Here is a 22,853-nt window from a genome sequence, read left to right as displayed (position 1 = left end):
CGGGTGCGCTCGATTTTTCTCCGAAGGTGGTCCACACGGGCGGAGTGATGGCAATTAAAAAAAAAAATTTTTACTTTTTCAATCCATTCATACAGTCTAAGGTTTATTTCTCAGTGTTTTAATTTTTTTTTGAATATATAAGACAGTAGCTCTTTATCTGTTTTCTCACGTCTAATTCAGGTTTTGTACGAAATCAACTGACATTTCCACTTTGAAAACCTTTAAAAAATAATAATAATAATACCCGACTGCGTGAGCAACATTTTTAAGTGCTATGTGAACAGAATAAGTAGTAAAAACAACAACGAAAACAACAACCTAAACACGTGGGGGTAAAATAACAGTCGGATGAAAATATATTGACATAGACGCGCAGCAACGGGTCCACCGCCGTAAGTCACTCCGTTCGGACATGGACGTGGATAAATCACAGCGCCGCTCCCCGAGCGTCGGGCAGGACACCTGCTGTCTTGCACAGAGCAGCGCGCAGCTCGGCACCGGACCGCACCGCCGCAAAGTGTCCGGGGCCAAGTTCGACCACGGAGGAGTGGGAACGGGAAATCTGTCAAGGATTTCAACCTTCACCGCATCTTGGGGGGAAAAAAGAAAAAAAAATGTCTCGGAGAGGCGTTGTTGAGCAGCCGTGACTGAGGTGAGTGCGTTGTGGCTTTCTTTTTACATCTTTTGCCCCAGCAGCCGGTCTTTGATTTGAGATTTCTGGAGGGGGTCCTGGGTATTTGGGCACCACTGGCATTATCATTATGTTTGGAAATATTAAAAGATGCTTTTAAGTAGCTGGCATGTACATCACAGTCTTGCCACCTACTACAACAATGGGATTTCTCCACATTTTGTTCTAAAATGCAGACCTATGCAGAGCTACAGTCAAACCACATCACAGTAATCTCACCTGGATTATTTTAAGTTTAAAATGCGAATCTTGTGACACTTTTGAATTTTGCCAGCGTTCTTTGCTGATCCGTGCCTGCCCTTCTGTCAGGACACATCCGAGGAGGCATCTTGGCTCCTGCAGCCTTTTCCCCCGCGGGGCTGAGCTCTTTGGCTCGCTCGCCACTTCCTCAGCACAGGGGCTGCTGGCAGGGGCAACATCTGAGCAGGTACGACAAACAAACAAGAACACAGACATGAAAGTCGTTGAAACGGGCTGGAAATGTTATGTAAACTCCTCAGGTGCATGTCTAAGCTTTAATTCACTGGTAAACGCAGTAGATGTTGACAGAATTTGCATTTTTGTGCTTAAAATCATACCTAGTCAAACCAAATTCCATGCAAGCATTTAGTTTTTGTCTCTTTCTTATAATCTCTGTGAGCTTTTGGTTAGAAGGGGGTTAAGGATTCACATCACTGAGGGTAAAACAGGTTGACCTCTCCGCTTTGTTGCTATTGTGCCTCTCCGGCTCTGTGTCTCTGCATCTGTATCTCTGTCTTTATCCGAATCACACAAGAGAACGTGCTTTTCTGCACACACTCGATCCACTTCGGCGCTCTGCTTTTCTCTTCATAGTCTAGAGACCTCACTTACAGCTGGGGGGAAAAAAAAAAAAAAAAATCATAAAGCTCACATTGGCTGCACAGTTTGTGAACGTTAATCACCGAGTGTTTGCAAACAGGCTTGTTTGTGTGCTCTCTGTCTCTGCACAGGCCATGAAGCCTCAAGAGGCAGAGCTTGTCACTGAAATCTCCAAGGTATTCTGCACCTTTCCCTCATCAGCCAGCCTGGCTTTGTTAAAGAGACAGTTCACTTTGAATTAAAAGCTCTTGTTAGTCGCAAAATTAGCGGTGAATCAATAAATTGTCAATAAATCTAAAACTTCTGACTAATATATCACGCCCGCTGTCCCGTCAGCTGCAATGCATGGTCTCGGAGCTGAAGACGGGCTTCACCGGCGCCCTGCTGGAGCTCAGTCAGATCCAGCACGGGGACACGTTCCTGCGGGAGGAGATGGAGGAGAACAGGAGGAGCTGCCAGAAGAAAGCGCTCCGTCTGGAGGCTCTGGTCGAGTCGCTGAGGGTGAGGCCCGAGAGATCGGTTTTAAACATTCAGTATTATACAAATCAAAAGGTGAAAAGTTTGGTCACATACACACAACAGCTACACAGACAGGCACCGGAGACAGTTTGGAGAGTATTCAACCTCTGACTGCAGGGAATACATCCATAACGGATCCATGATGGTGCTCAGTTAGTTGCAGACAGTGAAGCTGTATTTCGTCTCAGTGCTTTGTCGTCCTACAGGAAGAACTCGGTGTGATGCGGTGTCAGGTCTTGCAGCTGTACAGTGACGGACAGAGACCTCAGCAGGGCGGAAAGAGCTCCACATCGAAACAGAGAGAAGGGTAAGACACACACACAGTTTAAACAGTAGAGTGAGAGGGCAAACGTTAAGGGAGATGTGTGTGAAAAGCCAGAACTGCTGCGAAAACCATGCAACATTCACGAGTGAAAAGACAAACATTAAGCAAACGCACTCTGGATGTGGAGCTCGTCTCTTTTATATGTGTTGTGTTCTTAGGGGCCACCATACTGCTCTGTGCCAAACAAGCCCAGAGCTGTAAAGACACTGGGCAGATTTATACATCAAATGCAAGATAAAGGCTGAAACCTTCTTCAAAGATTTTCTTGTTTGTTTACGGACAGAATGATTCATGTAGTCACGATATCATGACACTGATTACATGCATGGTATGATAGAAACACACATCACATCAACGTGTCCCAGCATGTTATGCTTTATAATATGACCTAGAGGCGTGTAAAACCTGCAGACAGACATGTTGCCATCGTGTCCGTTGTCGTGCAGCAGCGACGCAGCCGAGGCGGCCGGCGGACGGGGCCAGCGCGCGTCTGCTCCACCCGCCTGTCCGTCCAGAGGAAAACTGCTCCTCCACTGTTTCCTGCAGGGACTCAAAGCGGGACTGAGTGAAGGCACAGGTGTGTTACAGAAACGTATAACGGCGAATTTCCTCAAACAGTTGCACAACAACAACACACGTCAGGAACAAAATCACCGTAATAAGGGATTTGTTTGCTTTTTTTTCTGGAGCAAGCCACAGTGGTTTCTTTTCTGCAATATATAGAAGTAGAAATGTTGCATCAACCTCAGCAGCGAGAATCAACATCACTGGTAACAAAAAAAGAGAGAATACTTACTGAAACTTTAACTTCGCTTACACATAATCAAAGGAAGGACTGAGCTGTTAGATTGGCGAGTGCTTTCTAAGAAGTGCAGCTAAAGACATAAATGACACGAATCGCCACTTTTAACAGATGAAAAATTCATTTTAAGGTGTTGGCCACTGTTCAGTACCTTGCTAAAAAGCACCGGGGCGGCAGATGTCGGCCCATCAGACTGCACACGAAGCTCGATCATGAACCAAGGGCCGAATGCCATTTGAAAAATAAACATTCCAGGTGAAAAGCACATCTGTGCGGCTAAATATTATCCTTCCTGTACAGATGCACGACATCAGGTGGCGATGCAACTTTTGCATTCGGAGTGGGAGTATGTTTCGACCTTAAACCAGCTCTATGAAAAATACAAGACGCCACCTGCTCACCAGATGACGGTGGAGCCACAGTAAGTGCTGAACAGTGTATATAACTTATCAGACTGTAACTAGAAAGGGAAGAGACATCAGACTTTCTCCTCCCAGCAACTAAGGCCTTCAACTGCACGAAGGGAGCAAATGTTTCGTGGCCCAGTAATTCTGCAACACAGAGGCAGAAATTAAAATGAAATGATCTTCTATCTAGCATCAGCACGATTGTCCAGGTTTTACATAAAAAAAAGACAAAAACAAGAAATTCAGAAAATGTTCTCCTCCTCTATTTTACATAACATAAGTCTTGTTTTTTTTTGTTTTGTTTTTTTTGAATCAGTCAGACATATCTGAAGTTTGTGGAGCAGCTGTTGCAGCGACACCTGCTCTTCAGAAACACCCTGCAGGAGCGACTCTCCGCCGAACACTGGAAATCTCTGGTTGGAGACATCCTGGTGCAGCTAATCGGCCAAAATGACGTAAGTTGATGCTCTTTTATTTTTCTATTACTACTTTTTTTTATGATTTCAGCCCCTTTACACTGAACGTCGAGGGACAGGATGGCTCATATTTATCCTAATTTGGGTTGTCCAGGCAGCTTTTTCAGATACGTACCTTGGATACACGGCCACCCTGGCGTCCTTCCTCTCACTGGAGTTCAGCAGACTGAATCGTCCTGAGAGAGGCCACAAAATGCAGGTACAATAAGCGACACAGCAGTAATATAACTCGCTCGAAATGTACTGGCCAGGCCAGATATGCTGATGGATAGTTTTCTCTGACTTAACAGGGCGGCCAGATGGAGAGGGAGGAAGTGAAACTGCTCTCCCTGCTGTTGGCACCCGTGTCTCGCATACACGGCTACCTGAGTCACATTCAGGTGAGTCAGCAGCCGCAGCCGCCCAGTGTGCGGAGCTGCGGCTACACAAGAGGCGACCCGACGGGGGACCGCAGTAACCCCTAGAGTTGAGCAGGCCGAGCCGAGGGAGGGGACGTCCAGCATCTGAAAAACACAAGCGCAAAATGATTCAGATGAGAAAATAAAACCCATGACGATGTTTTTTGGATGATAGTTGGAGACTTTTAGAAACATTAAAGTTCTACTGACACTTTCACTTTTCAGTAGGTTTAGATACACTTGGAGACATTAAAGGTCAAATACATATTAAGTTAATTTCTTCTTTAATTAAATTTTAATTCTGAAAATTGTATCCAACCACTCAAAATAAAATCACACCTATTTTCCCTCTGTAGAGCTTGTTGCAGTGGACGGGCAAAGAGCATCCCGACTGCAGCCTCCTCCTGGGCACTGAGCGAGCGCTGAGGAGCCTTTTGTCCCGCTGCCATGTGATTCTGGAGGAAGACGTCCGCTGGGAGGAAGGAGAAGGGGCTGGACCGAGGTCAGAGCTTGATGAGGGGCAGGGGATCCAGTATGTGACTGTGGGGCAGCTGCTTTTTCAGAGGACAGCCCTCGGTCATAGTTTGATAATCGCAGCCTGTGTTTGTTCGATTCTAACCAAGGTTCAGGGTTAAGAATGTCTATTCATCCTTTGCATGAACAGCAGCTGCCCTGATGCTGTGGCCGGTGGATCCTCTGCAAGCTGTTGCACAAGGAGCCAACAGGCCAGAGAGTCTCAGAGGGGCTGGAAGGAGTCAAACTCCGCTGCTCACAGGTGAGTGTCGCCCTCTGTTGGCCTCCGACCACACAGCGGCCAAGAGAACGCCTGCGGGAAAAACACAGTCAAGCTCAGACAAGTCGTTTTCAGTGACATTTGCATGCAAAAACCTTGGAGCCCCATAAGAGTTTTTGGGCAGGCTTTAGCTCATGAATTTTAATTCTCTACTTTGCATTTCCATTCAGTTCGGTACAACATGAAAACCAGCTTGCCGAGACCTGAGCATCATGCAGTTCTGTTGCATTGTTGTTGTGTGGTAGTGACAGCGAAGTCTGACACATGCAGTCACGCTGGTGCGTTCATGATGTGCTGGTGGGAAGTCCCAGCCTTCTACAGTAACATTTGCAGACTGTGCTCGCAAACATTCAGTGTTACCCTTTTGTGCTGAATGGGCCATAGCATGCGGAAGATAGCTGAAAATAAATGAAGTCTGGTGCGCTGGATGTTTTTAATGTGGGTGATGTGTAAAGCAGCGACGTGCAACTCTGCGCTTTGAGGTGGGAAGTGTTAATTCTCATCCTCCTCCCTCTTTTGGTGCTCAACACAAGTCCTTACCCACGTTGGCGCGTAGCTCACACTGAACAGGAAGATGTGAACGCAAACACTTTCCAGTAAATAAGGCAACAAAAGCATCGTTCTGATGTTCCCCCTGCGTTTTGCAGCTGCCACATTAACCAGGTTAAGTGGCAGAGTTATGGAAGGAGCACCCTGATCCTTGGCTTAGGTAAAAGTGGGAAAAAAAGGATTTGCAAGCAAAGGAGTTCGAGTATCTGAAAGCAACAGAAAAGGAGAAATAACAGAAGGAAGAAAGGAGGAGACGATAGGAAAAAGAAAAGCAGCAAAAAAGAGGACAGAAGGAAGAAATGTTTAGGAAATAAAGAAAAACGATACTAATATGAGCTTATCTCATGTTGAATGTAAAATCTGAATCAGCAAAGTAACAAGTAACTAAAAACTGTCCACTGTCCTTCCCTCAGAGACGACCAGCAGGCTGTTAACCTCACAAACGGGGTGGACGGCCACCACTCGATGCGCCTGGAGTGCTGGTCCTGCAGCCCGGTGAGGAGGAAGGGCTGTGGAAGAGACCAGACTGCTCTGACCCAGCCGGCCCTCGGCTGCGGACACGCCTACTGCTCCCTCCTCACCCCGGACGCTGCAGGATGGGGAGAAAACAGCGACTCGGGCCAGGGGACCTTCAGCCAGCCCACGGGCCAAGGCACCAGCGAGCCGGAGGCACCTCCTGGGAACCGCAGCCTTGAGGACTGCGAGACTGACCCCGACGACACCTCGGCCTTCGACTACTCCTCTGTCACCTCCTGCAGCCCCGATGGCACCCTGCGCAGGGAGATGACGGGCAGCAACAGCGGGGATGATGAAGAGGAGGACAGCCAGGTGCCGGTGCTGTTAAAGCCCTCGTACAGCCAGCAGCAGCAGCAGCAGCAGCCGCCCAGGGAGAGGACTGTGTGTTTGAGGTGGCAGATCCCCAGATTAACCCCTCATCCTCCTCTGAGAAACAAAGCCGGGTCGTGTGTGGACGGGCCGACGCCGTGTCTCGTCAGCTCCTACGGGAAGAGGTTGGTCAGCGTCAGGAAAGGGTCGCCGCCTCTACATCCAAAAAGTGCCTTCAGGCCCATCTGGGATGACCCGTCCAAACAGGTATTTACGTTTTTATTACACACGCATACCGTACTGGTCCAGAGCAAGAGGCTTCTCGTCTCAGGCTGATACAGAAAAACCTGTACGTGTATTTATCTCTCGGTGCGATGCCCTCCTCACTTCTCTGCCTATACGGACTGTGGGTCGGCTACGGCTAAAACAAAAAGCTGTCGTCCCGACAAAAAAGAGCAAAAATTGATCATATTACATCATATTACACCTGCACGTAGATCATCACATTGGCTTCCATTTAGTTTCAGAACTTGGGCTGCAACTTACAATTATTTTCATTATCATGTGGTCTGTCAGTAAATAGTAAAATAAATAAAAATAAAAAATGCCCAATTTAATTTACCAAAGCCCAGCGAGATGTATTCAAATGCCTTACTAAACTGTACTAAACTGTACACACACACACACACACACACACACACACACACACACACACACACACACACACACACATACACAAAAAAAAGAGCATTTTGCTAAGGCACAAACCTCTAAAAGATGCTATAAATGTATATAAATTCTACTTATAGTGGCTTTAATAGAAGAAAATGTTGAGACATGTTCGATGTGTCACAGTGATCGTGGGAAACATTTGCCACATTTGTTTATTTCCTGAGAAAAGAGGAAAATGTGCCCTGCGTGCAGAATTTAAAAATTTGACTTTGGCACCCCCCAGTGGTAGACTGTTGTAGAAACACATGGTCTGCACCAATTCTCACAGGGATGTCTCTCTTTTTTTACCTGAAAATGTCATCAAAACAATTATTAAGATGCTATAATCAGATTTTTTTTTTTTTTAAATGTATGTACATGCTGTGGTTCTGATAGAAGAAAATGTTTTATCTTTTTGTACATGCATTACATTTTCACACTGAATAGAAAATACTGAAAATGTTCAAAAATGCCCTTTTTTAAAAACCTTTGATCCACATGTGGCGCTGCACCAAAAATGAATCCTCTGTTCTTTGGCTCATGACGTAACTTTTCACCAAATTCAAATTCAACTACGATGGCACTCATCGTAGTTGAAACAACATACACCAGACTTCAGAGGAAAAATATTCAAAATTCATAGGTAATGATCCGGATCTGCTCCCAAAAATGTAATGGGTTCCTCCCTGACCCATGCCCCATCCCTCCACCAAGTTTCGGTGCAAACCGGTTCCGTACTTGTGGCGTAATCCTGCTGACGAACAGACGCGGGCGAAATAAGAACCTCCTCTGCAGAGGTAAAAAGCTTTTGCAATCACTCCAGCGATTAAGTATCGCACTTCCATAAAGTCAGCAGACTCAGAAGAGACACATTTCTAATAGAAATGTTAAAAAAAAGAAAAGTTTTTGAAGTTTAAGAAATTTGTAGCCAGGACTATTTTATGACTCGACAAAGCTCCTTGATAACATCTGCTTTTACAGGTTGTGTAGTACAAACCATGACTGGTATAATTATTTTCGTGTGAAGAAAAACAAAACAATTTTCTTTTCATTAATGCTCTCCAACACGCTCTCCTGTTTATCCACATCGCTTCACGAACCAGGTTGATTCCGCTCCAGAGAAAGACAGCAGACCAGGCTTCGTACCGATCCAAGCTCCAGCGAGGCCGAGCTTCCAGAACTTCAACCCGAGCAGAGAAAATCTGAGGCAAGAGTCTTCGTCAAGTTGAGTTATGACAGGGACGACCCTTGAACTTCACTGTAATCACAGATAGGATGGTGATGAGGCAAGGCTTGCACAGAACATGAACGCATCCAAACCCACAGCGGGGAGGATTTACTCGCGCTGCAGCCCGTCAGTTACGCTGTACAGTAACACCATTAAAAAAAAACGGTATTTGAGAAATGAGAATACGTTTGTGAGAATACCTGCCGCTTCTCTGAACGGGGTCATCTGTCTCTCTTCAGACCAGGCCCGGCTCAGCAGCGAGGTAGCGGTGCAGCAGCGACGAGCGGCGGAGGACTGTGGGACGACAGTGAGGACAGCGAGGGACCCTGCAGCACTGTTTGACCCCCGCCGCCCTCCTCGTGGACAAGAGGACTGTCGCGAAAAACTGTTGCACAAAGAACTTTGAAGTTACAACCAAACCTGAGCTGAGAAGTTGTGACTTCTGTGGTTGAGGAGTTTGTTTGTTTTTGGGTTTTTTTTCCCCCAAAAGGCCGTGACGGCAACAAAAGTGCATGAATGACAACTCGGTGAAACAAAAGCCTGAAAACGGGGATTTTTCTTGATTTTCTGTTAAAGCTAAAACTTGCTTTAACACAGCACAAGTCTTTGTTTGGCTGTTTGGTCCTTCAGGATTACTTGTATGACATTGGCATTTTTTGAAGGTTTTGAGTCTTAAAAAAAGAAAGAAAAGAAAATAAATAAAAAAAAATCAGTAACAAATCAGAAAAAAAGAATATTACAGTCTCTGAGCACAGGTTAGATTAAATACTGAAGCATTTCCCAGCAGACTTCCTTTAAAAAAAAAAAAAAATCCCATTTTAATATTCCAGACCATATGTTTATAACATGTTTATAACATGGTTATAACATGGTTATAAATGGTGGTGGTGATGAGATGAGATCAATATGTAGTTAAAGATCTAACAAATTTTACTTAATAGGTTTAAGCACTTAATTTTAATATTTGAACTTTGTTTCCAGTGTGTATGCTAAGCTAAGATATTTAGGTGCTAGCTGTATATGTTTAAAAAAAAAAAGTAATATCAATCTCCTCATCCAACTCTCTGCCAGAAAGAGAAGAAGTGTATGGTATTTTCACAAATGTCAAATATTCCTTTAAATCTTCATTCTTTTCAACTTCCAACAGCTACGAAAGACAGATTTACAGTAACAGAAAAAATAAAATGAAATAAAAACCAGGGAAATGAGTAGTTCAGTACAAAATAAGACTGGGTGATTTATTAATCTCATCAAGACCATTAATACAAAGCAGTTAAAAGGCCACATACCATCAAATAAACCGACTGCTGGATCAAGCTGTTACAGTGCCACTGGAGGAAAACCAAGCTGTTAATCTGTTGAGGCTGGGGGTCTTAAAATAATAAACAGAGACAACAAAAACTTTTTTTTTTACTACAAAACTGACCCCGACAATACTGACTTGGGAAACGGACAGAACAGGAGCGAAGACAGTGAAGTGATGCGACTTCAGCTGTCCCCAAAAAAAAATAAAAAAAATAATTATCCTCCAAAACTCCCCCTCTCATCTCTAGATTAGGAGGGCTCTGTTTTTTCAGAGTGAAGTGAGGAGAGAGAGAGAAGAAAAAAAAAAAAAAAAAAGGGCACGAGTGATTTTTTAAAAATCTGCTGAGATCCAGCTTGTGGTCACCAGACGTCCTCAACGTGTCTCCGCGTCTCTTATAAACGTCGCGGGGATCGAAGTGAGACGGTAGACTCGTGTTCTTCTGCCCTGATCCGTGTAGAAAGTGAGTTTAACAGCTGCATAGGACCACTGCATTTACAAACGTGACCTATAACAGCCGTGGCTCGTCAACAGTACAGCCTAAAGTGCACAAAGTGTGTTTCTCAGAAAAAAATGTCCAATTCTTCACTATGCTCAAATACTTGCAACTGAATATACGTCTTTATATATTCAACTGCAACTTTAATACAATTCCAACCTCTGTTTAATGAGTGTTAGCGTTAAAAAGTCTTTGAAAAGGAGAAAAAGGCAATTAGTAGGATGTACAAAGTGAAGCACACGTCTAAGTAAGTGCTTGGCATATTGAACTGTATATATATTTTTTTTTTCACTGCTTTAAAACAGCTATGGGGCAGGGAAGAAAAAAATGGCTTTCCTCAGTTAATACTCCCAGTGTTTAAACTGGAGATTGTCTGTAAGTAAGTTAGTGACAGTGACCTGTTTTTTTTTTTTCTTTTTCTTGTTTTGTTTTTGTTTTTTTTAGTTGTTTTTTTTTAGTTTTAGTTTTGTTTTTTTTAATCCGACTGTAGCAGCATTGGATTATTAGGCAATATTTGACTGTACAGATGCGGATGAGGGTACAATACAACGGGGGGGAAAAAAAAAAACTTGTCACTTTATACAAATTATTTAGTTAGTGTATACATGTTATATATACACAGTATCCACAAACATGTACAATTTCATAGTGTATAGCTTTGTTCTAAACATTACATAGGCAACTTTATTTTTTAGCATTTTAGACACCATTTGCTTATTTCTGTAAAGTAGAAAACAAAATAAAAGGCACATCTGAGCATGACGCAAGGATTATTTCAGTCTTTCCAAAGTGAAACAAAAACGTTTCAAGCAGAAACAAAAAGAAAAGAGAGAGGGGGAGATAAAGATGAAGAAGTTGGGTTAAACAGTTCCTCTTTTTCATGGTTGTTTTTTTTTCTTTTCTTTAGGTATTAGAAGCAGCCACTGGGGGGAGCTGACCCAGCTTTGGTGGGAGGCTGCGCCGCTTCCAGTGCCGAGTTTGAATACCAATGAAGAAAAGTTGGTCATGAGGGCTTTTGGAGAAGAGCACAGTGTCAGACAGCAGCGCACGTCAACAAGGGGGATCGGTTAAGACATCAGCTTTCGAGGAACTGGAGAGAGAAAAAAAACCTGTCTCTCTTTTCTCTCTTCGTCCTGGATCGGTGCTGTTTGATATCGTGGCTGACCTCCCTCTGTCACATACCGCAGAGGGATTTTTTATTTTTCCTGGTAAAACCCGCTGACTTTGCCTAAGCTCGATGTGCAAATGGAGTGTTCTTGGCTCTCGTTTTCCCATCCGGGGCTGAGAGGACTGGAGCCTGGGGTCAGAGGTCACCGCTGTTGGATTTTTTTTTTTTTTTTTTTTTTTTTTTTTTAAAGGCAACGTTTTGTGGCTGCGGAGAGGCCTGTCTTCAGACAAAAAAACAATCAGACAGTTTGACTCACGTCTATACAGTCACAGTGTACAGTTGAGATACAAGGTGGGGGGTTCAGTGTCGCCTCCTGTTTGTGTTTCTTTTAATGTCACATTTGTTTAAAAAAAAAAAAAAAAAAAAAAAAAAGAAAATCCCTTATCCCCCTGCATAAAATAAGACTTTGGCAACTGTTTGTTTTCATTTAGTAGGAAACACAAGGCAATGGAAATGTCTGCTGCCCACACCCACCGTGACAGAGCTACGTCTAACTTGATCGTTGAGGAGGAGAGGTCGTAAAAATCCGCGGGCTGCAGCAGGACTCCAGATGATGTCAATGCCCAAAGAAACAAAGCATGACAGTTAAGGCTACAAAGTCCTAGGCCCCCCCCCCCACATTCACCCCACCCTGGTGACGGGGGAGTGGGACGTGGGGTAAGTCTAAGTTAAGTGTGTGAGGGCTGAGAACTTTTATCAGGTACAAACATTCTCGCTCCGTGCAGAACAGACAGACGCAAACACTCAACTCCTTGTTGTTTATGAGCTGGCACACCGGTGTGGGTTTCTCATCGGCAAAGAGGGTTTTATGACGAAGGCGGAGCTACTGATCCCCTGAGAGGCACAGCGGGGGTGTGACGGGTCGATGCAGAGGGCGGGTGGGTGGAGTTAAGAGTTTGTTGAACGGTGTTATTCTTTCTGATCAGTAGCTTTGAGTCCACTGTGTCGTAGTTTGCAGGAGACAGTTTGAAGTTTGCATTTCAGGGTCACTTCTTGGTGCTTAAAAATATAACAAAGCCGACTCACTGGCTGCTGTCGGTGTTCTCCACCAATGAGAGGCCTTGTAGCGGCGGCTGCAGCAGCAGCTCCCTTTTGTATGTCTTTGGCGGGAGTTTGGGGAGTTGTGGGCTGGAGTTGTGGCGAGGCGGGACAGGTGGAGCGGTGATGGGAACAGGTACAGGGCAGAGGCTGTTCTGGCTGGCGCTGAGCGGACAGCTCCGCCTGGGGATGCGGGGTGACGGCGTGCTGGGCGGGGTGTTAGGGGAACTGGGGGAGCTGCCGAAGTCCCAGTGGTATCGGCCCACGGGGGAGGGCTGCAGGGGAGGGTAGTTGATGAAGATCTCCGGAGGCCGCTGGGGCACCGGGGGAGGCGTGTCGGGCAGAGGGTCGCGGGGTGGTGGCGGGGGCGGGCTGGGCAGGGGGCCGTCGATGGGGGGGCCGTTGTAGATCGGCGGGCGAGGCTGGTTTCTGGGAAGAGGAGGGGGCAGCCGGGGAGGAATGGCTGGAGGGCTGTCGGACCTGGAGCTCAGCTGAAACACAGACACGGCAACAGATCAGAACTGTGTCAAAACCTGATTCATGTATCACTAAACATTTTTAAAAAAATAACACATTAGTGTTGGAATTATTGGTACAATGCTCTTACTTTGGCTTCAGACATCGCATCCTTCCTTCGTGGTGGCAGAGGTGGCGGCTTGAGCAGCTCCTCCCCAAGCTGGTGGAGGCTGCCGCAAGACACCGACTGGAACTCTGGGAAAAAGAAAAGACGCTTATTGAAATAAAACTAAAAAAAAAATGGATATGGATAAAAGATCAAAAACATGCCCTGCTCAACAATCACAGCTTGCGAGCAACAAATTAGTATAAGCACAATTCCTCACAATACTGGCATGAAGCAATGGCAGTAAAATAGAAAACAATTGGGAACAAACTGCAAAAAAACAAAAAACAAACAAACTCCACACTCACTTGAAGGCGGCGGAAGAACCGAAGCAAATATGGAGTTACTACCTGTAAAATTCAAATAGAGAGAAGATGAAGATTTAATTTCCCAAAATAGGTGCATGCTTAGGTGCTCTGAACACAAACATAAAAGCGGTGCCCGTGTTTAAATGTCCTCAGTTCTTCTTCTCGATCTCAGGACTGGATCAACACTAGAGTTAGTTTTAATTGTTCAGAAAAAGATGAATGCCAGTGTTTTGGGAATAGGTCTCTCCATTCATCCAGCCACAGATTAAAGATTATTTGTTGCAATAATAAAATTAAAATTAAGTAGGGCATCCTTGGGAGTTAAATGCACTGACCATATAATTCAGACGTCCTCCATTCAACATTTGATGTCTAATTAAGACATGAAATGCCCCAAAAACAGTAAAAACCGTGTAGTGTGTAGTAAAGTATAACTGAAAGTCATTAAATACACTGATGCTTGTGAAATTCCTTGATATTGGCACATTCTTGCAGAGAGGTTAAGAAACTCTCCCTGTCTTGAAAACACGTGTGAAAACATTCCCTGATATTCCACCAACCGAACGATGATGGGATGCGCGCGGGACTCGAGCATCGGCTGAACTCACCGCCGTAGGAGCTGCTGAGGTCGTGCTCCACGAAGACTGAGCTGAGGTCAGAGGAGGCCGACTGCGGAGGGGTCGGCGTGTTCGGGGAGGTGGGCACGGAGGCCGACGCCGGCGTCTCCGGCTCGGTCTCGGCGATGCTCCGGAAAGTGATCTTATGTGGGGGCTCCCTCTCCAGGGGGACGGGGTGGCCCTTCAGGGTGCCAGAGGTAGACGTTCGCACAGGCCGGATCCCTGGGGATTTCAGAGTGTACATGGTCTTCCGGGGCTGCGGGAGAGAAAACAGCTTTTGGAGCGTTTGCAAAGAAAAGCCGCCGAGTCCAGCTCTCAGGCTCATTCCTCATTTGAGCTACTACAGCTGCTGCTGCTTGAGAATCAGTGCCATTTAACACAGACATCATTAAGGATCACTCTCATCTGCAGTAGATGTGTATTTGGGACTACAACAAGACAAAGAATTGAAACTAAAACAGCACTAAACACATGAACTTCACTCCTGCTGAAAACACTGCAGTCTAAACACTCACAAATCGGGGAGCCTGCCTGCAGTTCCGTGGCTCGATATCCATAGACATTTTGAACAGGTAGTCGGCGAACTCCTTCTCGCTCCTGTTGCCCATCGGGTTCAGGTTCTCAAAGAACCTCTGTGCATCAACAAGAAAAACAACCACAAGTTTTGAGTTCAGGATCTGTGTAAAACCTGTTAAAAGACACCAGAGAGACAATAATTATGCGAGTGAGTTCTCACCTTGATGTCGTTCTCCACCTTCAGACAGTACGGCTGGTTCTGATACTGCTGGATTTCGCCTGTGATTTCAGCCACTTTCCTCCGCTTGCTGAAGTTGATCAGCTCCTTGCTGTGGCGTTTGAGGAAGTCCGGGTTGCCTTCCTCTGTCTTCAGGATGTTGGTTAGATAGATACCTGAGGATCAAGGAAAAATTTGATGGCGGTGAAGAGAGCTCGGCTTGAAACGTAGCCGCACAGAAACTTAAAATGCTTGCTGGTTTCCTATTAAATGATGGTGGCTCAGAATGTACAAGATCCCAAGAAGACAGTTATATATATATAAATATTTTGTGTCTCAGATCTTTTGTAATGTGTCTGTAGTAACACTGTAGCTGACTTACCAAAGAAAGGCACACAGGGTGGGTTTATTGACTTGAGTTTAGCCAAGTATTTCTTAAAATGGTCCTGGCTTAGTTCCACAGCTTCTTCCAGGATTTTCTTTTTTCTCTCTGGTATTGCCTTTGGGTAGAGGAGGGGGGGGAAAAGTCCCATTAATTTGGTCCAGCTTTAGACTCAACGCTTGACAGAACCAAAAATGCATGTCGAAGTGAAAAGCAGCTCTTGTACCAGTGAATTTCTCAGCCAGGCTCGGCACCATATGGACTAAGTCTTTGCCCCTCAGGGCTTGTGCATTATACAACAGCTGACCAGGAAACACAAGCTGGCAACATCGGAGTCATAGTTAGAATCATATCCGAGTCCTGCTTTTGCATACTTGCACTGTATTTTTGTTTCCTGTGTACAACCTTTAAGTCAGGCTCCCTCTAGGGCTTTAAGGATGTTGTTGGTTAGTCAGTCAACACTTTGATCCAGAGGGAAATATTTGAACTACCGGAACATTCAAGGTCAACACAGTATGAATCCTAATGAATTTGTTGATCAACTGACATTTCACCTGCGACCATCAACGGGTCAAAAGTTTCACTCGTCCAACACTTGTGCTCACGACAAAACACCAGTAAATCCACTGACCCATCAGCTTCAGCTGAGATTTATGCCAACATAAAACAATGTCATGATGCTCTGTGCGGTGGCTATTTTAGGACATTTTCAGACTCAGCTTGTGTTGTCAGACTTTGTTTCATCAATCCCGGCTGTGTTTAACTTAGGCCTAACAGGACACTCTGGTACTGGAATTTTTGTCTGATTAATTAGTGGGATTTCTTGTTTATCTAACAGGTACGATCATAAAGGGAGTCAACCACTTGACACTCTCTGGTGAAAATACAGTATGCAACCTGCCGGCTTTTGTTCTAATTGCTGTCACAGCTTGACTCACCTCGAAGGTGTGGTCGAGCCTGTAGACTGGGACAGAGTTGATGGCGCTGACCACCTCCAGCACGCCGTTAAAGTTGTTGAGCTCCTGAAAAACCTGCAGAACCTCTATGACCCGGGATAATACTGCCACCCTTTCTTCCAGGTTCATCGTCTCCACAATACACCTGAGAACAACACACGCGCACGCACATATGCACACACAGAGTTAAAGATACGTTTTTCTCCAGCCAGGACTCCGCTGTCAGCGTTTCTTGTGAATGAAATATTTGCATCCTCAGACTCACTTCTCGAACCACAGTGTGAGGTTGGTGGTGTGACGGATCATACGGAGCAAGTTTGGTGAGTTCTTCTCTTTGTCCTCTTTAGTCCAGACGCTGCCAACCAGCTCGGACGGCCGGACAGCTCTGTGGACGAAGCGGGATATTCATCTTTCAAACAGGCAATACCGGACACCGGCACAGTTCAAACGAACTGATTACCACACGCAGATTTAGATTTAAACTGCCGACGCTCCAATCACAAGCCTGCCTGTCTAACCTCTAAGCCCCACTCACCTGTAGAGCTCAGACTCGAGCAGAGTCAGCTGGCGAGCAATCTCTATGGGGTGAAGGGTCATGAGGTCAAATGAGTCCACCTGTCCTGCTCTGCAAATGTGCCACTCGGTGGGAGGAGGCAGGCTCTCAAAGGTGATGTTGTGACTGACGCCGTTCGACTGTGTCTGCAGCTTCCTCCTGATGATCTTATTGATGGACTCGACCCACTTTCTCATGGACTTTCCTAAAAAAGAAATGTACAAAACGTATACCGTATATCAAAACTTTACTTTCTCAAGTTTCACACATTTGATGTTGCAAGAAAATGCTGATTATGTATCAATCTTATTAGCTACTTTACACTGGCATCAATATACAACACTTGATTCATATGTGATTTTGCCAGAGCAGCATGAGCACCTAAAAACACGTTTGTGAATTTAATGGTCTTATTTCTGATGCGGGCCACACTAATATGTACTGACATACTTCATGCAATCTCATCCTGCAAACCTTTTTCTTAAAACTGATGCCTGGACTAAATTCTAACTTTCCATTCACCACAGCCTCTCTGTGTATCTAAAACATCTTACTATTTGTTGTTTCCTCATGCATGTGGTTTGTTTCACAAAAAAAAAAAAAAAAGATGTGCTTTGATTGATTGCGGGCATGGATCACTAATCAAATACGTGACATAAGTATGTCAGACGAAAAATATCATGCGAGCAAAACGTGGAAATTAAGCACGGAGAACTGTGAAAAATTGTTTTATCCATGATCCAGTAGGATTCTCCTGACAGACAATGTCACTTGGTCAGTAGCCTGTGTCAGTGCTTATGTGACTTTTTAAAATGTTCATAATTTTATTATCAAACAATCAATCAAAATATATCTATCTATCTATCTATCTATCTATCTTTCTTTCTTTAGTATGCTTAAGTATGCTTTGGCAGAAGAAGAGATGAGATTCTATAAGAGGCAGCAAAGACAACCTTCGGTACTGATGGTACAAAGTTAAATATCTCTGTTTCCAGGAGGAGTGGTAGATCCTGTGCCTCGGACTGACCTCTCAGTTGAATTTTGCTGGTGATGTATTCCTCTAGTCGACTTCTCAACTCCGGATCGTTCTCATAGTCATAGAAATGATGTTCAACCCACTGACGGAAAACGTTGAGAACCCTGTGAGGCAAAAACATGTTACAGTATTAAGTGATTATATGTATTGTCTTCCACACGTATTCCACAAACTTTCAACTGAAAATATCTGTGGGGAAATTCAGACAGCTGTGCACACTGAAAGCATTTTTCCATTTATGTACATTTGTTCAGTAACAAAACAGGGAACAAACATTTCAGTTTCAAGGGGTGAGACATTTTTACTGTTTTACCAACCACATTTTTTCAACAGATTGTTTTTTTTTTTTTTTTTTTGGCATTTTTGACTTTATTTGACAGTTGCTGGTGAATAGGCAGACAGGAACTCAAAGGGATGGTAGATTCCCTGACAAAGATGTTGGTAAAACAGACATTTGGCAAAACGGCTGAACAGTTTTTGGCTTGTGGCCTGTGTGTATTCCTTACGCTGGTCAGTTAACATTTCTGAAGAGTGGAAATTTAAAAATAGAAACAGCAGAGACATTTTGTGCTTTAAAGGGCTAAAGTAATGCTTGAAGAGGTATTTTCAACTCCTTTGAGTATCCCGGTTTTAAAATAAACGGTTGGACCACATCACAATGTTTACTTAACAACAGAGACCACCCAAACTGCCTGACAAGTTCCCTTAAATTTTGTTCCAATCTATCCTTCAATACTTTATTACTGGTCTTTGTAATGTATGTGTGTTGCAGACACTATTTTTTATCCCAGTCTGTCAACTGTGCCTTCATTACTGACAACCTTCCATGTCTTCGTGCTACCTACTTGTGCTTTAACCGTTTCTCTGACTAAAGTTTATTGTAACTGCCCTTCACTACGGCACTACTGCAGTCTGATACTGAGAAGCTCACAGTTTTTCATGATACTTAAGAGACTATTACAGACTCCGTTGCTCCTTATAAGGATACAAAGTCTAAGACAAAAGTAATTCTGTGGCTCAGTGAGAAAATTCAGGCCTTAACAGGAGAGTGTCAAAGAGCCAAACAACAACACAGGACACAGAGACACGAAATCTTTGTGGCCTTTTTTTAAAAGCCCTTGTTAGGAAATAAAAGGAAGCAGTTAAAGATGCTAGAACAAGCTTCTACAATTTATCTACAAGTTTAAACGAGGCTGCCCAAATATTAGTAAACAATGGCCTAATTTCTGCTGAATATTAGAGTAAAAGTTTGTAAAACTTTCATCTTCACAAACATTAGTCAATCATTTAACACAGCAATTTAAGTTGAACACTTTAGACTGAGGGTCTGCTGGGCAATAAATCTGCTCATCTCATGCTTCAAATTTTTAAAACCTTTTATCTTTTTTTGAGTTTTTATCTTGTGGTTCCTTTTTTGTTGTGTTACTTTATGAATAATTTGTTTGATTTGCTTTTTCACTGACACTAAGTACTAAACCAATTGAAAATTATTCCTTGATACAGCATTCCTTACAAACACAATTTGTTCCCAAAATTCAAATAAGTGCTTACGACTTCTGGACCTACATCGTTGTCAACTCTGACATTATTTTCCTTTCCGTAGTTTGAGCATGCCCCTTGAATTTTTTGGAGAATCGTTTCCATTTCTAGTCCCTGTTATTTCCCTTAGATTTTACTATTTGGGCAGTTGCTGCTATTTGTCTTTGGGGAGTCTTACAGGAGCGATAAGCTGAGACAGCATCGGCTCTGACTGGACAGCTGTCGTACCTGAGTTGGACCGGCTGCACATATTCCTTTCGGAACCTCTGGAGCTCGGCTGCCATCGGCTGATCACCGTTCCAGAGAGCCTGACGGTCCTCCTCAGTCGGTTCTGGCTCAGGGATCTCAATCCTGAGAAAAATAACAGACAGACATGTGATATTTAATATCCAGGTGAGGATGATTAACCTTATGGCTCCGATAGTGGTACATTAAACAGCTACTGCAATAAAGATACTGGGGAGAGGAAAGGTGTTCTGGCTTAACCATACCTGTCTATCAGCAGGGTGAGAAGCTCCTGTGGTTTGCAGAATGATCGGTACGTGGTAAGAAACGTGCGGACAAAGTTAGGATCTGAAAACGGATGAAAAACATAAGATAAAATAACAGAGATAATCATGTATCTTTGCAAAATAGACCTTTGAGTTTGCCAAAGTAAACTGAAATGTGTCAAATGTCGTTCTATGAGTAGATGTATTGCAGCTACTTACCAGCATACATATGGTAGGTGAGCCTCTCTATGAGCTTGACCACCGTGCCGGCCTTAATGATGGGGATGCCTGTTTTGCTCTGCACTTTGTCCTCAAACACTATATTCTCCTCAGAGTCCTGCACAGCAAAGCGGTAAACCTCCGGGGAGGGCAGTCTTAGAGGATGTGCCTGCTCCTCGTGCTGCAGCACTGTGTCCAACATGCGATCCAAAGTGGAGCGGTACTGCAGAGTCACCAGCGCCGCCATCCACGCTGCCTTCTCATCTGCTGTCCGTGCACAGAAAACTGCACAGTTTTCATCTTTGCCTATCAGTTCAAAGGCGTGCCGCAGCTCCGCCGAGTCCTCGCGATCCACGATGCGGATCTTCCTCAGCACAAACTTCTCCTTCAGGCGGTACTCCGCCCCGCTGCCGGACCCTGGGAGCCGTGAACTCTGATTGGCCTTGCAACTGATCATCAGGCCATCAAAAAGGAAGTTGTGTCTCTCATGCTTGGCGCCCGCTCGCAAAAGCGGCCCCTCGAGGATGAACTCGCTGCAGCACTGACCGATATCTTTCCCCTCCCAGCCGTCGATGCTTTTCTGGATCTCATTCATGCGTTTGATGGCTAGTTGTTTGCTACGAACCTGCCTGCTGTACAAGCGGTACATGGGCTCACTGCGGGGGGGGATAACGCGTGAAGTCAGAAAACTCAAGCCACCAATGCAAAAATGAAACATTAAACCACTGAGTTATCACTACTACACAAGTATGTGCAAAGCAGGGTCTGCACCAATGCAAATTCATTTATGACTGAGCTCTTAACAAATTTGAATGAAATATTTATTACTCATAAATAGTAGTAGAGCAGACGTACCCAGGTTTACGGCGAGGTTGGTGCTTGGCATAGATGCGCTCCACGCTGCACTGAAGGTTGAGCAGCGCTGTGATCGCCTGTTTCAGACATTCTCTGTCATCTTGGTCTTCACTGCGCTCCTGAAGTTGCTGTGAAAAACAGAAGAGAAAACACACACATCAGGTATGTTGCTACGGTATATCATATAATACAGAAACTTATAGACGTTTTTCACAGCAGATATTTTGACATGTCTAGCAGGACTAGCACAGGTTTAATTAAATGAGCCCATTCCACGGCGCCGCTGTTGTGCAACAATGGGACACTTAACGGAGGTGAACCATCGTTAATGTTATTAGTAACCCCTGTGCTTTAACAAATCAAAATGTCTGCCGTGTTAAAGGTCTACAGGAAAGCTGCATTTCAGTAATACAAGTGAGATTTGACTACAGTGTTGAATGCCAGGCCAGTTATATTTTAAAGACAGATACAGAAACAAAGAGTTTCAGTGTAAACCTCAGGTAGCCTATATAAGAAGTTAAATTCACTGTAGTTCTTTTTAGAAGATATTCAGAGACATATGATATGGATAACCAAGAATCAAAGAGGCCCCGTTGTTTGTTCTTAGGGCAATGTTGGCAAAAGCTTCTCTAACCAACATTTTCAATCTGGCATCATGATGACGATAATTCCACAAAAATTTCAATACAGTATGTTTGTCATTAGCCACTAACCAGGGATCAGCAAAATAAAAAGGAAACTAAAAGAAAAGAAAAACAATCATCTCCCTAGAAAAACTGAAAACAAATTGTATCTTTGACTGGATCTGTCCATGTGTCAGGACATACCTGTAATAGCTCAAAGTAGTGCATACAGTGGTATAGTGGGACCATCATCAGCTGGGGAAGGACATACTGGACTGCTTCTTTGAAGCCTTCTGCAACTGACTGGAGACATAAAGACGCATCAGACCCGTTAGTCATCAGTGTGAAGCAATTGTGAAACAGATTTAAACCAACCAGCTTTTGATTAAAGAGAAAATTCCCCACTCACACATTTTCTGCTTACAAAAAAAATCCGTGGCAGAATTTTGATAAACATTTAAATAAAAGAGGTTGATTTTTTTAAATCCAAAAACCTGAAACAAATGTCTATTCTCATAAAAATTACAAACAGCATCAAAAACATACCAATTCGCATACAACTTAAAGAAATTTTAACTTTCATTTTCACTTCCAAATAAATGACTAGATGTGTTTAAATCTGTGTGAAGCCTGTGTTTTGTTTCCCCAGTAGAAGCCATTGTAAAGATGTATCTAATTATATTCAAAGCCACTGAGTAAAATATGATCGAAAGTGACAGGGCACCATATGTCCCAGACTGTAAAATAAACAAAAAGCACAATAATTCAGAACTAAAAAAAAGAGGCGTATTCCTCACAAAAATACAGCTAAATAATCACAAATGGTAGACAGACCACAGCTGTGAGGACATGGACATTCGAAATGCGCACGTTTCCGTGTATAAAACAGGCCGAATCAGATCAGTCAAGGGGCTACAGGGTGACAAGTGATGTGGGGAGGGAGGGGGGAGCGGCTGACCCGGGCAAGGCTGCAGGGTAACCAGAGAGGAGGCCGTCATTGTATCCATTTAAAATCTCCTGTTCCCCTGATAGACGATTCAGAATCAATATGCTAGTACTCAAGACTCCACAGCAGTGGCCACACTGTCTGCGTGGGGGAGGCAAGAGGGTGTGTGTGCATGGAAAAGAGAGCATCAGCTGCCTGACGCACACTGATGGACAGCTGTGGAACAATGATCTAAGTTTAGATCATGTTATTGATATGTCAGCATCCTGCAGATTCACAAATTGTATATGCGCATTAGGGCTGCACATTAGACGTATAATAATCATGATCATGATTTGGCTTTTATTATGGATTCAAGTTCACTGAGTTCAGTACTGGTGCTACCATCGTAATTTAACGTT

General features: G+C 44.1%; 2 protein-coding genes across 3 annotated transcripts in view; one reads left to right on the top strand and one right to left on the bottom strand.

Moving 5' to 3' along the window:
* Positions 1–100: 100 nt before the first annotated feature.
* On the top strand, positions 101–9,217 carry LOC120795566 (rho guanine nucleotide exchange factor 33). 2 transcript variants are annotated; one of them, XM_040137568.1, is made up of 15 exons: positions 101–652; positions 966–1,118; positions 1,663–1,707; positions 1,868–2,032; positions 2,257–2,357; positions 2,822–2,952; positions 3,478–3,598; positions 3,901–4,039; positions 4,155–4,259; positions 4,351–4,440; positions 4,815–4,960; positions 5,123–5,233; positions 6,214–6,892; positions 8,440–8,543; positions 8,804–9,217. In XM_040137568.1, the coding sequence occupies exons 3-15, from the start codon at positions 1,666–1,668 to the stop codon at positions 8,904–8,906; spliced, it is 2,037 nt and encodes a 678-aa protein (XP_039993502.1). In that variant the 5' UTR covers positions 101–652; positions 966–1,118; positions 1,663–1,665; the 3' UTR covers positions 8,907–9,217. The 2 variants fall into 2 exon arrangements, with proteins under 2 accessions (XP_039993502.1, XP_039993504.1); XM_040137570.1 differs by lacking the exons at positions 101–652; positions 966–1,118; positions 1,663–1,707; positions 1,868–2,032 and having other exon boundaries at positions 2,286–2,357; positions 2,768–2,952.
* A 2,676-nt stretch (positions 9,218–11,893) lies between these two features.
* The window catches only part of sos2 (son of sevenless homolog 2 (Drosophila)), a 36,849-nt gene continuing 25,889 nt past the window's right edge, over positions 11,894–22,853 (bottom strand). The window contains exons 8-23 of the mRNA XM_040137174.1: positions 21,711–21,809; positions 20,884–21,011; positions 20,029–20,684; positions 19,810–19,891; positions 19,547–19,669; positions 17,771–17,883; positions 16,726–16,948; positions 16,456–16,575; positions 16,173–16,335; positions 15,235–15,352; positions 14,856–15,028; positions 14,635–14,751; positions 14,111–14,375; positions 13,503–13,544; positions 13,180–13,283; positions 11,894–13,063 (exon numbers count right to left, since the gene is read on the bottom strand). Coding sequence (XP_039993108.1) covers positions 12,557–13,063; positions 13,180–13,283; positions 13,503–13,544; positions 14,111–14,375; positions 14,635–14,751; positions 14,856–15,028; positions 15,235–15,352; positions 16,173–16,335; positions 16,456–16,575; positions 16,726–16,948; positions 17,771–17,883; positions 19,547–19,669; positions 19,810–19,891; positions 20,029–20,684; positions 20,884–21,011; positions 21,711–21,809 — 3,033 coding nt within the window. The 3' untranslated portion in view covers positions 11,894–12,556. The remainder of the gene's footprint in view (positions 13,064–13,179; positions 13,284–13,502; positions 13,545–14,110; positions 14,376–14,634; positions 14,752–14,855; positions 15,029–15,234; positions 15,353–16,172; positions 16,336–16,455; positions 16,576–16,725; positions 16,949–17,770; positions 17,884–19,546; positions 19,670–19,809; positions 19,892–20,028; positions 20,685–20,883; positions 21,012–21,710; positions 21,810–22,853) is intronic.

This window comes from Xiphias gladius, chromosome 10 (genome assembly GCF_016859285.1).
Source record: "Xiphias gladius isolate SHS-SW01 ecotype Sanya breed wild chromosome 10, ASM1685928v1, whole genome shotgun sequence".
Classification (NCBI taxonomy): Eukaryota; Metazoa; Chordata; class Actinopteri; order Istiophoriformes; family Xiphiidae; genus Xiphias; species Xiphias gladius.
Note: the sequence above shows the minus strand (reverse complement) of the source record. Positions and strands in the feature narration are given on the sequence as shown.

Bases quoted from the DNA above. Each gene is read 5' to 3' on its own strand.
- LOC120795566 (XM_040137568.1), top strand. From the start codon at position 1,666: ATGAAGCCTCAAGAGGCAGAGCTTGTCACTGAAATCTCCAAG. The intron at 1,708-1,867 runs GTATTCTGCACC...CTGTCCCGTCAG, and splicing joins TTGTCACTGAAATCTCCAAG to CTGCAATGCATGGTCTCGGA. The intron at 4,040-4,154 runs GTAAGTTGATGC...TGGGTTGTCCAG, and splicing joins AGCTAATCGGCCAAAATGAC to GCAGCTTTTTCAGATACGTA.